The 16,296-nt window shown below is 45.6% G+C and overlaps 1 protein-coding gene across 2 annotated transcripts in view; it reads left to right on the top strand.

Moving 5' to 3' along the window:
* Positions 1–3,191: 3,191 nt before the first annotated feature.
* Positions 3,192–16,296, top strand: part of ITGA6 (integrin subunit alpha 6) — a 223,537-nt gene continuing 210,432 nt past the window's right edge. The window contains exon 1 of one of the 2 annotated variants that reach the window (XM_085645291.1): positions 3,192–3,734. In XM_085645291.1, coding sequence (XP_085501417.1) covers positions 3,553–3,734 — 182 coding nt within the window. In that variant the 5' untranslated portion in view covers positions 3,192–3,552. The remainder of the gene's footprint in view (positions 3,735–16,296) is intronic. The other variant, XM_085645292.1, reaches the window with a different exon arrangement.

The raw sequence follows: 16,296 nt of genomic DNA, 5'->3' as shown, positions 1-16,296 counted from the left end.
ACAGATATACCCACAAACCCATACAGCCACAGATTCATCCATGCAGGCAGTCCCACACACCCTCACCCACCCATACAGTCACTCAAACACCCATACAGGTACTCAGACAACCAATCATGTACCCACTCACCACCCCATACAGCCACTTAGACACCATCTGACAGACTGATACAGGCATTCACACAACCTAGTCAGTGACTGATACATTCACTAAGACACCTAATCACTCACTTATACAGTCAGTCACACACCCACTGAATCATCCATACAGGCACTCATATACCTACTGATTCACCAATACACCTGAGAATATATATATTTAAAACTCAAACTGTTTTTAAAACACTCACAGCCATTGGATGATGTCTTCGGTGATGTCATTTGAGATGTCATCAGTGATGCCATTAATGATGTTGCTGACCATTTCATGAGTGATGTAGTATGTGAGGTCATAAAGCAGTGCATTGCGGAGCACGAGTTATAGTTAGCGTAGCTAACTATAACTACTGAATTTCTCTGGTTTTGTACATGTGAAATGTGAGCCTAACTATAACGTCCCTATAACCTTTGTTTTTTTCTCAGGGAATATATATATATATATAAATGGTTAAAGAGAATTGGTGGTAAGCTTTGCTATAAACCATACTGTACGTTTAAAAAACCTCTGAAATTCACTGATAAAAACAACAAAGCAGTTACGATAACAAATCAATTGAAATTCACAAGTTATGGTTGGCTAAACTAACCATAGCTGGCACTCGTATAATGCACTTCTTATGAACTCACTTAATCAACTGTGACGTTAGCTAGACAATTAATATTGTATTGTACTTCTTCTCATGCGCTACATTTTTCATGCACCTGATCTCGAAGGTATAGTGCTCTGAAAGTAAAATATTTTATTGGAAAATAGTGTGTAACAAAAGTTAGGTTCAGTTAGCATAACTAAGCTACATTAGCAAGAGTGCTTGTCACATTGCAGAAAAGTGAATGTTTGTTGTGCACCAGCTGCACATGTTTACGTGTTTCATTTGCTTTTAGAAAATTATTGAAATTCAGCTACAAGTTGTGGTCTCAGTTTCTGTTTAAGCAAAATAACATTTTTCTAGCTTACTAGGTGGAAGCAATGCATGTTGCAACATTACAAGGTTATGAGCTGAATATCTGTTGCCATGTCGACTTCATAAATGTGCAGAAGCAGTTCTTTGTTTTCACTTGTTTTAGTATTGATAAAACGTATGATTTCTTCTGTGCAACAAATCATATATTTAACATCCAATGAAAATATTGTGCAAGTATCTGTTGTTTTGAAAATAATAATTGATTGGTGGGGTGAAGGTAAAAATTTTAGCACAGGTCATTTACGTAAAATCATGCTATGAATTTGGGTGTTTCCTTTGTGCAGAACATTATAAAAGAAATTATATTTAGGGAAGTCCTACATAATATTAACATCTAGATCCTACTGGTCCTTTTTGTATTTAGGCATATTTACAATTAATGTGACAAATGTGCTGAGGCTACATTATTTTCTTAAATGCACATTGCACCATCACATTTTATTAGTGAGTTGGCTTCTTATTTTCACTAACTTTTTACTTTCTGTAATGATATTTTTTGTATTTGAATAAGTCTACAAAACTGAGAACCGAAGAAGCCCAATTGTGTATGTTTTCCATTAATGGTCTTGACGGAGAATGTATCTGATGTTTCTCCCTTTCCGACTTAACCGTCATCATTGGAGCATCAACATTGCGATATTAGACTTTACTCCTACCCCATATTGCGCCTACTTTCACCTTTTTGCTTCTTGATGTGGTCTTCTGATAATCACTGTTTGATGAGGCTTATAGGGCATAACAGAGGAGCCTCCTTCGTCTCCTCTACACGCTTATGTATGCTGGCATCTCCTGGATACACATTAGTAGCTATATACAGGTTGAGCGCTTTTTCACATGTATAGTCACTTTTGTCTCATCACTGAGCGATTGGAACCCTGATTACCTATCTTCTTTCACCACTATTCTTTGATTTGTTTCCAACATACCTTATTACAATATACAGCTATAAAATGTAATACTTTTTCATGTTCCAAATGCAGTAATTGCAGCCCTGAAAAAGCCCCAGACGAACATTCTGTTAAGGGGCGAAACATGTTTTGGCTGAACACCATCTGGTAGAACTCAAAATAACACTCTACTTTGTTTGAATGCATCTTTAAATCCAACATTGAGTGACATGACAAACTTATCTAAGTAAAGAACGAGAGAAGCAAGATAAACATCTGAAGAACTGTATTTGTTTTATGCCAAATTTGGTTGGCCCTATATTATTTACTTCTCACCTGTTATAGTTTGTATAGTTTAGTATTATCATAATTATTTAACTTGAGATCTATCAATCAATCAATCAGGTGGAAGAGCCTCCTCTTACCTTGCAGGAAATACCTGGAACGAGCTCCCAGTCAGCATCACACGCCCCCCCCCCCCCCCAGGCCTTGAGACCCCTGATTGATTGACCTCGGTTTATTTCCATATCTCAGCCTCTCTCCTGTCTGCCTTCCTCTACCTCAGATTAGCTCTAGTTTTGCTCATTGGCATCTTGAGGAATTTTGGGGCCTCTTCGAAGACATCTTTCAACTGTTTATGTGTGAACCCGTTTCTGTAAGTTTGTTTAGTATCATGAGAACTTCAATTCGCATACGATGGGCAGTAAAATTATGAAGGGGGGGCAAAATATACCTTGCAGGGGGCCCAAAAATCCTTTCGCTAACACTGGGGTGGGGTGGTACCAAAAACCATTCAGAACTTATGCTTAGACCTTGATGGCACCACTGCACAGAAATGGAAAGCACAAACAGGCGGATGGGCATCGACTTATTAAATATATATTTCTAAAAGCCATAAAATAAATTGTCCCGTTTATTGAAACGGGTAGTGGGAGGGAGGGTCGTCTGTCAGCCCCAGGGAGCTTAGACACGTTAGACTACACGGTATGAGCTTCAAATGGCTCAACCCCCCTCTGGAGATCCAAGGAGGAGGCTGATGTGCATCAGGAGGGAGGCGAACAGGTACTGAGGCCAGTCAGTCGCTGAGCGCACACTCAGTCACCAGTCCCAGCCCTCCCGCCCTCGGCAGCTGAGGGAATCCCTTCCCGGCGGCGCTTGGGTTCTCCGGGGCACCTGTCGCACGCAGGCCGGAAACAGGAGCAGCGAAAGGCGCCTGGAGGCAGGGCGGGGAGGGAGCGGCGCTGAGAAGAAAAGACCTTGGAGAGTGGAGGCCGGTTTCAAAGGCTAGCGGCAGCAGGGCTCTCGAGAGGGGCAGGAGGCGGGCTTACGGACTGCACAGCTAGTACTTGTTAAAAGCTGGAGGAGTCTCTGGAGAGAACAAGGACACCATTCAGTGCGTGGCAGGCTGGGACCCGATCGAGCGAGGGAGGAGACCCGAGCTACGGAGGGAGGGGACCCGAGGGCGGAGCATCGCAGGAGCTGAGCCGAGGGAAGGAGCGCAGGCACAGAGCAAGGTGCAGGGGCTGACTGAACTACCCCCAGCCATGGCTGCCGCTACCAGGGCGATGCTCTTCCACCTGACCCTGCACCTCCTGTCCCTGTGCGCCTGGGTGTGCGCTTTCAACCTGGACACGGACAACGCCATCCGCAAGACAGGCGATCCCGGCAGCTACTTCGGATTTTCTCTGGCCATGCACCGGCAGTTGATGCCGCAGGACCGAAGAATGTAAGTCCGCCGGCGTGGTTTATGCTGCTAAATTGCTTGCGTTTTTTGCCAAGTGGTTTAAGGAAAGCTGGTGCTGTACATTCTTTTGCGGAAGCGGTGTGTGTGCTAACATGGGGCTAACCTTTCTGATAGTTTGAGCTAGTTTCCAAAAGTCCCCTGCCCCGTTACCTCCCTTGCAGGGCTCCCCCAGCGGGGAGAATGAGAGAGATGTTGGTGATGCCGGTACTTCACGCACAGGTTGTAAAAGAAGTGGACGCTGATTTGCGTTTTGTATTCCTTCTTTTAGAGCGGGTTGAGTGAGGCTAGCGAGAAGTCAGCTGTCTGGTTCTTAAGTGCATTCCGATTAATACTTGGTTGCGGACGGTGCATCTGCGCCCCACATAGTTGTAAGCGCTTTATACATGTTTCCAGCGTAAGCGTTATATAAATGTTACAGTGCTCAGGCATGCCAGCTGGTGTATATAGCACGGGTCCTCGGTGTACAGGTTGTTGTTGGGGGGAGGGGGGGCCGGACTGGGTTATGCGAAACCCTGCACAAGGCGGAGGCAGGGCGATGGCAGCCAACAGACTCCCACCGGGCGAGATATGCATGACAACAAAAGGCCGAAGGCTTCCTTCACCCCCGGGCAAGGCTGCATTGTCTTCGGGCCAGGAGAGGCCCAGCCTTTCCGAAACCAACCTCCATGCAAGGCCCTTCCACGGGGGTTTCATCGTGAGCCAGAGAAGCGTCTGAGAGGCTCGGGCCATGTGCCTCCCTCCCCACCGGTGAGCTCTGCTCACCGTGCGTTAAAGCATCCACGGCTTGGTGTCTCTTCCGGGTGAGGACAAGGTTTCATAGCACACCAAACCTCCAATCTTGTGCAGGCTGTAGTACAAATTTCCTAACTGTAGGAGGCAGCATGCACAACCCCAACCAGTGAAAAGCAAAATGATGTTGAGTGGGTTCAGAAATTCTTGCCACCCTCATAACTCGCCCTTAATCGTGCCAAAACCTCCTCTCGTTTTGACTGTGTAGTTGTGGTTTTCTGTCTAGTTCTGTAGCGTGAGAGGCCCGTCACCTGACAGAACCGACAGGCCACTAGCTGTAGATTGTCATCCGCCTTTGGGTATTATTGGTGAGCTCGCGCGTGCCTTGGTGACTGGAACCCACTCTGTGAAGTAACACTTTGGAAGGGTGAAGGCCGCATCTTGTTGGCTATCTGGAAGGTGATGTCAGTACAAAGGGGCGGGGATTTTCTATCTGACAAGCCAGTATTTTAAGGCTCCCACTACACCGGGTACTTGTGGTGGGAAGTGTCTTGCAATGTGGGGAACCCACTTCTCAACTGACAGCAGCATGCTACAAAACTGTAGCCTTACACTTCGGATCCGTATGCGTAGGGCGATCACTGGACATCCCGCTTCCATCCCGGGCTTTTCTGCTACTAATCAAAATCATGTTCATCAATGCAATTGTTTAATTTAAATTAGCCAAGCCTACGACTTTTAGGGAGCTCTGTATTATTAAATCAAAGTCCAGGGTAGGAGAGGTCCCGATGGAATGGTGTTTTGGTCAGTTAACGTCTTAACGGAGGCTTGGATACATGTTTAAGCGTTTAATTGTCACAAGCACGCATAATTTCTTTAGTCATCAACTTGGGGTGGCCACCCTTTCAGCACTGGGGGCATGATAAACACCCCTCGTCCAACGCACGTGCTATTGGTTGACAGTTTGCAAAAAGCCTCTGTAGTTGCCGAGGAGTTGCAGGGCAGCTCGCTGGCTCCAGGTGCGCTCTGGACTTTGCACCCACGGGAGGGAGGGCGCGCGCGCTCACCTGTCTGGGTAAATGATTAAACTCGGGAGTAACCTCCTGCGTAAACAAAGCGTCCTAACGACCAGCGCGAGCGCCCATCGCCGTGTGGCTCCAGACGATGAGCAATTTACAGGCAACGCTCCTCGCTGTTTACAGTGCAATTTCACACCCTGGAGGGCGCTTGTGAAAGTTTACTTCACACCAATAGAACTCCGCGGCGCGCAGCTGCTCCTACGATGTGCCTAAGGGCGTCCACAGAGGGGTGGCGGCTGAACACGCAGTCGTGGACTCGTGGTGCGCACATTCGCTCTGTTGCCACCAGTTGATCGCAGTGACGGTGCCCGCTTTCAAGGGGCACGCAGGCAGCTGCGCCGGCAGCTTTGCTCCCTGTGTTCTCTTCGGCTGAGGGCGTCGGCTTTCTTGAGAATCTGCGTGCCCGTCCGTGTTGTGACTTGAAAGTGAGATGGGACATTCGTTGCATATGCCAGCTGCGCATAGCTGTGCCACGCAGGCCCCCAGGGCGCCTTTTAACTGTGGCAAAGCCTTCCAACCTCAGTCAGCCACAAAAGAACACGTCTTTCACGGTGTCCCACCCGCTGAATGAGCGCTGGGAGCAACTTAAAATCGGCATATAGCGCTCTACACAACTAAACCTTACCCAGCACTGACGTAGTCATTCGGTGTGTCTATTTTTTTTTGCTGTCCTGTAAACATGGACACACAAGCACACTGCCACAAACTGTCAGGCATCCACGGACACAGACCAACAGTCACACCTATCCCTTTGCGTGCAGGTGTACCATATCCACTGTCGATGGAAGCCCAGGTTGGTGTGCAGATGGGTACCACCGGGACCCTGCACACCTGGGCTGAATGGTGAAGGAAAACACGACTGCAGGTTGATATGTAGTGGGTGGGCACATGATGGTACAAGTGAGGTTTGAAGTGGTCCTATGTCAGGTGTGAGTAGCTAATCCAGTCAATTTTTTTTTTAGACAAAACGTAGCGAAGAGAGAGGAAAAAAGGCCACGTAAGAAGATGACCCACGTGCACCCGACAGACTTTTTGTGGTTAACTTCTCGTTGCTGAGCTGAGGGACTAGTGGTGTTCACTTTACAGCACAGCTGCATGATTTTAAGCAAAAGCCTGATGGACGTGTGCTAGTTTTGGTTTTATACAGAAAGGGTGTTTCTAGTTTGATGACATTGCAAGTTCAGATCAGACTGTATCACAGTTTTCAATTTCCTCTATGCCATATTTACTACTGGCCAAAGGGCAGAGGTGGGGTGGGATAAGTGCATATATCCTACAGTCTGGGTGCCTTTCTCCCGACAGCAGAGCCCCTTTTGTTTTTTAATTAAACGTTGCCACTGAATGATACTATGAAGCATGATTGCAGCCTAGACACAGGGCCAGACAGGCCCTTTATTCCACTGGGCATTTACCCGGTGGGTTGGATCCCTTGGAGGCTGGTTTTGAAAACCTAGGGCCGCTGCTAGTGCCTCTGTCACCTTCTGAGATGACTTGCCAAAGACACAGGGAGGCTTCTTGAGAGAGAGATGTGGGAGGTAAAGGGTAATCAATCAGAGGGGGAGAAGAGCGAGGAGAGAAAGAGGATTGATGGGTAGAGAGAGAGCGTGAGGAGACAAATGGAGAGTGGCTGGTTTGAGCTTTTCTTCCAGCGCTGATTTTGGTTCCCCAGTCGGGCCCTGCCTAGAGAGGTGGATGAACCACTGAAGGCTTGGGTAGGCTGGAACCATGTGCCCACCTCTCCCTCACCTCAAGGTCCTCTTGGAACCTCGAGCTTAAAACAAGATGATCTTTCTTGGATGCGGCTCCTTCCTGTCATCCACGGTCTATCGTCCATGCACCAAGGTGTAATGAAAAAGCATTAAAATTTGAGGTAAAAAAAGGAGAGAAAGAGAGATACCAATTTAGTAGCTGAATTGCACAAAGTAAAAACAAAAAACCTGGGATTAATCCTGTCTTCTCTGCTTAACCAAATGTATGATCCTAAGCAGGTGTTTTTTCACAAGCCTCCTTTTTCTTCCCTGTCACATGTGAGTGCACCTTCAAATATGTGAGTTCAGGATGTGCAGTGTTCAAAAACCTCTTGTACTTGATTTAATGGACTGTAATGTTGCTCCACATCTAATAAGAATCTAGCCCACACATAGGGTGCACAGAACAACTGACTAGGCACTTTGGTCATTATTGGCATTGTCATCCGGGCGGGGGTGAGGGTCGGTCATGCAAAAAATTCTCACTTTTAATAAATGCCTCTCAATGTAGTGAGTAACTATAAGCTGATATACCAATGTAAAATAGTATTGCATAGTAAAGAAATAGGCTTGTTTAAATGTTGAAGAGTCTATCATTTTTTTGCATGATGTTCGTTGCCTCATTTACATGTCAAATATTTTCAAGACTTGTGCACAGGCTCTAAGAGGTAAGCCATTCCCTTGGTTCATCAGCGGCTAGCTTTCTCTGTGAATGGGATGAGGTTTTTCTCGCTGACTACTTGTGAGGGTTGGGACCTTTGCACAGTCATAAGCGTGGACGTCTTCCCATCTGCTCTGCATCAGCCCTCCAATCTGCTCTGCATCAGCCCTCCCAAGTCTTGTCTGATACAGATCCCAATATTACAGCAGTTCAGTAGTAACAAATAGTGCACCAGGACCACGTTGACACACTAGTATTTCAGGAAAGGAAAGTTGTCGCCGAGGCCTTTCATGAGGTTTACAACAAAACAATGGCTGGGATTTTTTTAATTCACCTCATCCACTGACACTCTGGGCTACATTCCAATCCTTCGGTTTTTACCCTCTGTGCCACTCTAAAAACCAGCTATATGCAAATCATTCTTGGTCCTGCTCCGAAAGGAACAGACAGACCTGAACTGCCAGGCCAGATCCCCTCCAGAACTAACACGAGTTACCTCAGGCCATTTTGGACTACTTAAGCTTCGGTATTAAGTTATTTTTTTTCTCGAGAGCTCCATAACAGTGAGCGCAGAACCCACATCTGGGCATACCTGTTGGACTTTGGGTATCCTCTGTAGCAAACAGCCACTGGTGATATCCCTGGCCATACCTTTCACCCACTTTGCCACTCTAGACAGTGACCAGCCGTCTGCAAATTCATCTTGGTCCTTCTCCAAAGGAAACAGTCCAGGCTGAGCTGCCAGGCAAGATCCCTTCCATTCTGCCAAGACCCAAAGACGACAGACAACACCATCACTGCTGGAATAGGCTAAGTGGGTGGCGGTAACACCCAAATCCCAACTGTGGAGAATTCTGCACATACCAGCCATAAATTGCATCAATCCCATAAAAGCTTTGGCTGGCAGGCCTCATTCATGAATTATTCCACGTTCACATATGTGTCTAGTAGAGAGCCCGTACATTTTCTTTTCTCTTTCTCTGTTTATACTATGTAGAGTATCTCTCTGCTGCAGGTGTTTTTACACCCTCTAACTGCAAATAATGCTGTAGTGCAGTGGTTCTTATCATTGGGACTGCTTGGGACCCCCACAGAATCATTGCTGGAATCTGGAAACCCCCATTAAGCCGATATTGGAATTCAGAGGCCCCCAGCCCAAGCAATTTTTATATGATTTTAATCTCAAAACGTATACAAAAATACGCATACACCAAGCAAATGTTCAAATATTGAAATGTTTGTGTAATTCACAATCAAATATATAAAGTTTTCAAATTTGCTTCTTTATTAATATATATTAATCTTAACTCCTTAATTTTTAATATTTAATTTTGTAAAACTAAGTAGGCCTCAGAGACCCAAATGAGTCCTCGGACCACAGTTTAAGAACCTCTGTGGTTGTGTATTGCGAGCGCAACGGGCAGTATTTATCAACTGCTACCAAGCCTGTAGCTTTCAAGATATTTGCGGTGTCCGGCACTAGGCCTGGGCCTTTGCGGTTACCTGACAGGTTGAGTTCCAACTACTTCGAAATTTGCACAACTGGGGCTCTCTTAGAACCGGCGTCTATTGAGTCTGCTCTGTGAAGGGGTCTGTCTCACAGCAGGTGGTAAGCGGGGGCTGCATCTGCACCTCTCTCAAACCATCACCATTCACAGAAAGAACCCTTTGACCATACAATACACATCAAATTCACAAATTGGATACATCACCTTATCGGTATATCCTTGATCCGCGTATCTGCTGTTCTTCACACAGTCACCCAAATGTTAATTTTATTTGCCTTCTGGGCAATATTTAGTTTAGGATTAAACGGTAGACTTTCTGTAAAGAGCAGCTCTACCAGTTATTGTCGTATTAGTGTGCTACGAAAACCTTTAACAATGGGCCTCTCAGCACTTTGAGGAAAAGGTCCTTGCCCATGCGATAAGCAGGAGGGCCTCAGATAAGGGGGACCCTTAGAAAAGCCCCAGTGACTCAGAGTGAGCATACTGTTATGTACAGATTGGGTGGTAACAGATCCTTTAAGTTAAATGCCTAACGGGTTTGATTGCGGGACAATGTGCGTGCTAGGCGAAGAATACTCCTCGAGTGCTTTATTGTGTAACGTGACTGTTCCCCAGTTTATGTGTAATGCACAATTTCGGCTTAGATTGAGTGTGAAATGCAAAAAAAAGCACCAACCTCGTAAGGTCCATTCAATGAAACGATCTTCATTACAAAGTTTAATACTGAAAGACAACTGCACTTAAGGATTTTTTAGGATATTTTTATTGTCATTTTCTCAATCATTTTTTGCCCCAATGTGTTATATTTACAATTTACAGATTTTTTTTTTTTTTTTTAAATGTTTTGCATGAAGTTGGATTTTTATCTCATTATGACTTGTCTGCTTTCGCTCGTCATTGTGTTATCAAGTCATACACCCAAGCACCATATTTTGTTGTGGCTGCTGTTCCCGGAAGTGACTTAAGGCGACGATAGACATAACATGGCCTCGGAAGCTCTGAGAGAAAGTTGGGCGTCTGTGGTTGGGTTTATCCCGTGGCCTTAGTTGCTGGGAGGTTTCTCGTGGTGGGGTTGTTGGTGCGCTCGGTTGTTTGGACAGCACTTGCTGATTGCGCATTCCTTGTCTGTCTGAAAAGAATTCCACAGCTGAGCGCGAGCACACAATCCTCTGCCCACCATCCCCCACACACGGGCCGGATAGAAAGCGCACAGCAGCGCATTTGTCGTGGCATCTCGCTAGGCTTCAAACGGAGGGCACTGTTACTTTGGCATGAAATAATCTCGGTGCATTTACAAATAAGTCGAGAACTGGGTGCGTTTTATATTTGTACCACTTAAAACGCGGACCAATCCATTTTCCTTGGTCTGCAAATATCAGTGTACACGTCTATCAAAAAGAGCATGGGACGTCAATGCACTTATGAAATAATACACAACTTCTATATTTTTCTGGAGCTTGACATATTACTTTACTGGTTGGAGACTTAGTGATGGTCCCGATTGTTTAAGTGTTTTTTTTCTGTGACTAAGACAGTGCGATTGTGTATAGAATTTCCATTAGAAAGTGGTCCGCACTCCTGGGTAAAAAACAAACAAAAAGAAGCTTTGGGAATCCGGCCCAAAGTCTGTACTTTCACTGTTCACCAGGGGTGTGTAATATCCCATATACACCAGTTAGCTTTGAGGATGAAGGTGGGTAATCTGAGCGGGGCATTAAACAATTTAAGAAATGTGAATGATTGATGCCGCCATCGCCCGTTTTCATTGGTTCGTTCCAGTGGTCCGCATCCATCGATCTGATAGAGTAGGGATTGCTTAAGAAAGGACGTCAGAATATGTATGTAGATTGATTGTCATACTTCAGTATACAGAGCTCTTTCAACAGTAAGCACCTTTCAATGTGCCTTCAGTAGTCTAATTGGGGATGTTCCATTCTTTTTTTTTTTTTTTTTATAAGTCTTTTTATTGAAACCAAACAATAAAGGCACAGTAATACAGATGGTCAGGTGACCACAGTCAAGCAGGGGATGTTCCTTTCTAAATTTATGTAATGGGGTAACTTTGCAACATGTGAAAAGGTAAGTATTTTTTTATTCAAAAGTTGGTGAAGTTAGTGATCAGGCACATGTGTGCACCTCTGAAAAGATTGAATACAGTTGTGAAATGTTTATAATATACACACTTTTTTCCTGCTTGTGTTAAATTCTAGTGCACGGAAGCCATTGAGTGTTTTAAATCCAAATAGGGATGGTTTCCAGCCAGCCTCCACAACACACACTTAGGGAAACGACCACTCTGTGCCCTTGAGACGGATTCCCATATTCCAGGCACCTCCATCATCCAACACAATGTAATGTTTCCAGCCGGGTGCAAATCATGGGGAGTGGCTAAAAGGGTGTATTCTGCACTCGGCTCCTTCACACTCTCCTTAAGACAATAATGTTACCTGAACTTCGCCTGCTTGCTCATTCCTAGGCTGTTGTGCGTACATGTTGTCTATTGTGTGAACAGATATGAGCTGCAACGACCCTGATAGTCCACAGAACTCTAACAGGAAGGGTCTGCGTTATGCTTGCTGCCTCCTTATGCCATATATGGACCATCCTCCATGCCTTTTGGAGAGGATGATGCACATCTAGTAGAAATCTTGGTTATTCAGCCCATGCACCACAGTAGGTACAAGAAACCACCAGTGCATCATACGGTGAGTGCCATTGGCAACTAATGAGCGGCTCCTGGAAGCCTCGCTTGTCCCATTCCAGGGTTTTCATGCCTTGTACACCATCAGTTCCCCAAACTGTTAACTTACAAGACCAACATGTCAACTTCTGAATGTTGCAACCGGGCAAGTGCTTGCAACAAATTATCTCCAAGCAGAGGCAGCAGCCCAGGTATATCAATGTTTCTTGTTGCTGTTCACTCTGAAAAGAACAGCACGAAATGAACATTTTGATCTGATGTTTACAACTGGCACTGAACGTTCAGACATGACCCTTGAGGTGGAAGACCAGTAGGAAAAAAATATTTAATAAAACTCGTAAAGGTTGTGTCTGTGCGGAGCAAAGCCCCAACAAAAATGGAGACAATATATTGGTTGTATTCGGATGTGCTTGAAGTAGGGACCAGGAAACGGAAGGGTATATCTGGCTGTCCAATTAGAATCTGTCGGTAAAGAGCCGGCCGGAAGTGGGCAGACATGATAAGCCTGGCCTTGCCTCTCTGCTGGCTAATTCTATTTGTAACTTTACTTATTCTGCTGTAATGAGCACTGACTCGACCAGTTTCCTCTTCTCTGACCAGCAAAATCTAAGCGCGATGTTTGTGGCTGTTAATAGTTTTGTTTTTTTGTGTGCTTTTTTATCTTTAGTGCAAATAAATGTTTTGATGGTAAACGATAAGATAATTGTCCGTCAGTTTCTAGTCCAAATGTGATGTTATGTATGGAGTTTACAGGTCTGGTATTTCTCATGCTATTAAACATCAGGACTTCAATCCTTTTAAATGAGTTTATTGTTTCCACTTTCACATTTAAATATTTATAAAAAAAATAATAATTACATGAGCAACGCTATCGGCATTAAAATGTTTTCAGGTAAACTTTAAGTTCTAATCAGTATTTAATAACTATATCTGTGGTTCCAGTACTGACCCCAACGTAGATTTACATAATGCTGCTGGTCTGCTTGGTCTCAAATTATTTTGGTAGCCTTGAGTGTATGCGAAATTGAATTAAGTGGAGCCTTGCGTCTACCAATACTGTATGTTTGTGTAAATGTTGTTACTTATTTCCATTTGTGGCGAAATAAACGTCTTTATTAATTATCCTTGTACACCTAGTGTGTTGAAAAGCGCAGGTAAATCTTTAGCCTGTCAAACTCCTATATATCACGATTATTCAGTGGAATGTATACCATGCAAATTATTCGAAATTTTGTGTTCTTTGAACAGGTGTTGGGAGTAATTCATTATCCAAATAACAATCTGTTTTTATAGCTCCCTCTTCTCGCTAATTTTTTTTTTGTCTCACAAGGAAGCCTGTTTGACCTTGATGTATTGGGGTTGTGATCACTCACCTAAATCGTAGGGGCAGTATTTTAGCTAGTATTTTTTTTTTTTATATATCTATGTTAAAGAGTGATATTGGTCGATAAGACACACATGTCACTCTGCTGGCCCTTTTTGGAGATCAGCACGATTGTGGCAATGCATAAATCATATGGCAGTGTGCCCACCGCACAAGCTCCTTCAAACATAGCAACCAGATGTGTTGTAGGCCTGCTGGCCTTACCCTTGTATTCTGCCGGGAACCTGTTTGGGCCGGTTACCTTGCCAGATGTAGCTCCTTAATAGTGTCAGTCACTTGAGCTGCCACTTGATTTCACACCTTTTATAAGGCATTGACGGCGGGCTGTAGGAGGAACCTGTTTTCGGCCCGTGGGATCTGAGAGGGAGATCATGGTATACTGATTGAAGTGGCGTAACAAATAGTGAGCCTCCCCCCTGCAAGGTGTGCTGAAGGGGCCCCTCACATTCACATCAATAGGGTCTGAGGGCAGGGGTGTAAAACAGGCCCCCTCATCCCCTGCAGTGCGGGGGGGGCCCAAGCTCCAGGGGGACCCCCTCAGCACTACACTTCGGCCGGAGAGCTCCTGATGGAGTCCGGAGGGGGCCCCTCCACGTACCTTGCAGGGGGGCCCCCCTCAATTATCGTTACGCCACTGTCTGAGGGGGCCCCTCAAGTATGGATAAGCCTGCCCCCCCCCACATCGCATGGGCCTTTGTCACGCCCCAGACCGATTGATGATGTGTGTTGCACTGGTTAAGACGGTGTCAAGTAATGCACGATTCAAACTCCTCAATTTACATTTCCTTCACCGTACATATTTCACACCGGTATTGATGCCTCAAATAGATCCTGATAAGACTGATTCATGTCACAGATATCCCGCCCAACGGCTTCCTTCCTACACTTTGCTTGGTCCTGTTCTGAGGTGTATGACTACTGGGGTAATATGAGGACCGTGGTGTGGATCCCTGTGGATGTGGCCCCTCCTGTTTACTTGTTGGGGGACACCCGTCAACCAAGGGGCCAGAAAAAGGCCTTGAAGTTCCTGCAATTGATGATGTTATTGGCTAAGAGCCTGGTTGCGTTTACTTGGTTGGCGCAGGCTAGAAACAGTAAAGAACGGGGGGTGGCGAATGTGGTCGAATGGGTTATGGCTGAGGAGGTTTGTTTGCAGAGGTGTAGACCTGACGAGAGGGCCGAGGAAGACATTGAAATCTGGGTGGGACTATTGGATCGGTTTATACATCCAGAGGGGGAACGTTCTGCCTCCACGTCAGAAGCTGAAGGATCTGCAGACACTCCTGAGGCATGAACTGATCTTAGTATGTTTGTAGTGTGGTTCGGGCGACCACGAAAGAGTGTGGGTGGGATGGTACTATAGTGGGCCCATATAGCAGCCGCGGTCGGTAGTAGGAGTAACTGCAGGGCGGTGACATGGGGAGGGGGAGGGGCAGGGTGGTGGGTAGTAAACTATGGATTACAGAGGTTTACAGGTAAGTTAACATATAAATTAATAAAACGAATTTTGTTGCGTGCACTGCATCCCCAAATGCGATGCTGTGCACGCAACGAAATTCGTTTTATTAATTTATATGTTAACTTACCTGTAAACCTCCGTAATCCATAGTTTACTACCCACCACCCTGCCCCTCCCCCTCCCCACGTCACCGCCCTGCAGTTACTCCTACTACCGACCGCGGCTGCCATATAGATGTATGCTGGACTTACCGTTATTGTGACGTTACATTGATTCTAATGTGGAACGATAACCTACACTGTGATATGATTGACTGTGTCGAAGTTTTGTACCTGTTGCTGTCTATTTTATTGTTTTTAATGAAACAAATAAAATATTTCTTTAAAAAAAGAGCATCAGCCACTTCCTTCTCAGTCGGGGGGGGGGGGGAAGGGGGGAGAGTCAAGTTCTGCACTATCGAGCTTGGATAGTCGAGGTATCAATATATGTGTAAGAAAAAAAAAATCACAGGTCTTTAAAACCCCCCTGTCCGTTACGAAGTCATAAAGTGTTTTATAGAACTCTGCGAACACCACCGCAATCGTAGTTTGGTCCATCACATGAACTCCACCCCTCCCCCTATTGGGGACACCACCCAATTTGGCCCCTTTCACGTCTGCTCAACCAGGCCAGCAGCCTACCTGCTTTATCCCCAACTTCATACAGGCGTCGCTGTGAGGCCAAGGACTGGTTGCGGGTCTCTTCATGTAGTAGAGCTCTAAATTCCTGTTGCTTGAGGTGAAGGGCGTGTTCATACCACTTATCCAGGTTGGTGGAGCACACCGCTCTAGATGGAGAATATCTGCCTCAAGTCACGCTGCCACTGCCAAGCACTCGCTCTGCTATGCTGCTGTCAGGGATTTAACCTGTCCCATGAAACCGTCGTGTAAGCCTCCTATAGCGACACTGCCTGCGTTACCAAGTACCTGTTATCCAGAAAGTCTTTTTCAGTGTACTCTCTGAGCTGTCATCACGTTTCTGTTTTTAAGAACCCAAGGCTCCAAGGGAGTCGGGTCCACGGCTTCCCACTTGCCAGATCCACCTACAAAGGAGAGTGATCAGATATCCCCCTAGTTATGTAACTGGCATCACGGAATCAGGAGCTGTAGTGACTGCGTGCAAGACGAGAGACGCTCCGATGTGCAGCCAAGTAAAACGTGTACGGTGTGTCTGTGGGGTGATGGAGTCGCCATATCACCACTAATGCCATAGCCATCAGGAAAGTCACCATTTTTG

Source organism: Triturus cristatus, chromosome 3_1 (assembly GCF_964204655.1).
Source record: "Triturus cristatus chromosome 3_1, aTriCri1.1, whole genome shotgun sequence".
Classification (NCBI taxonomy): domain Eukaryota; kingdom Metazoa; phylum Chordata; class Amphibia; order Caudata; family Salamandridae; genus Triturus; species Triturus cristatus.
This window is presented reverse-complemented; position numbering and strand designations above follow the sequence as displayed.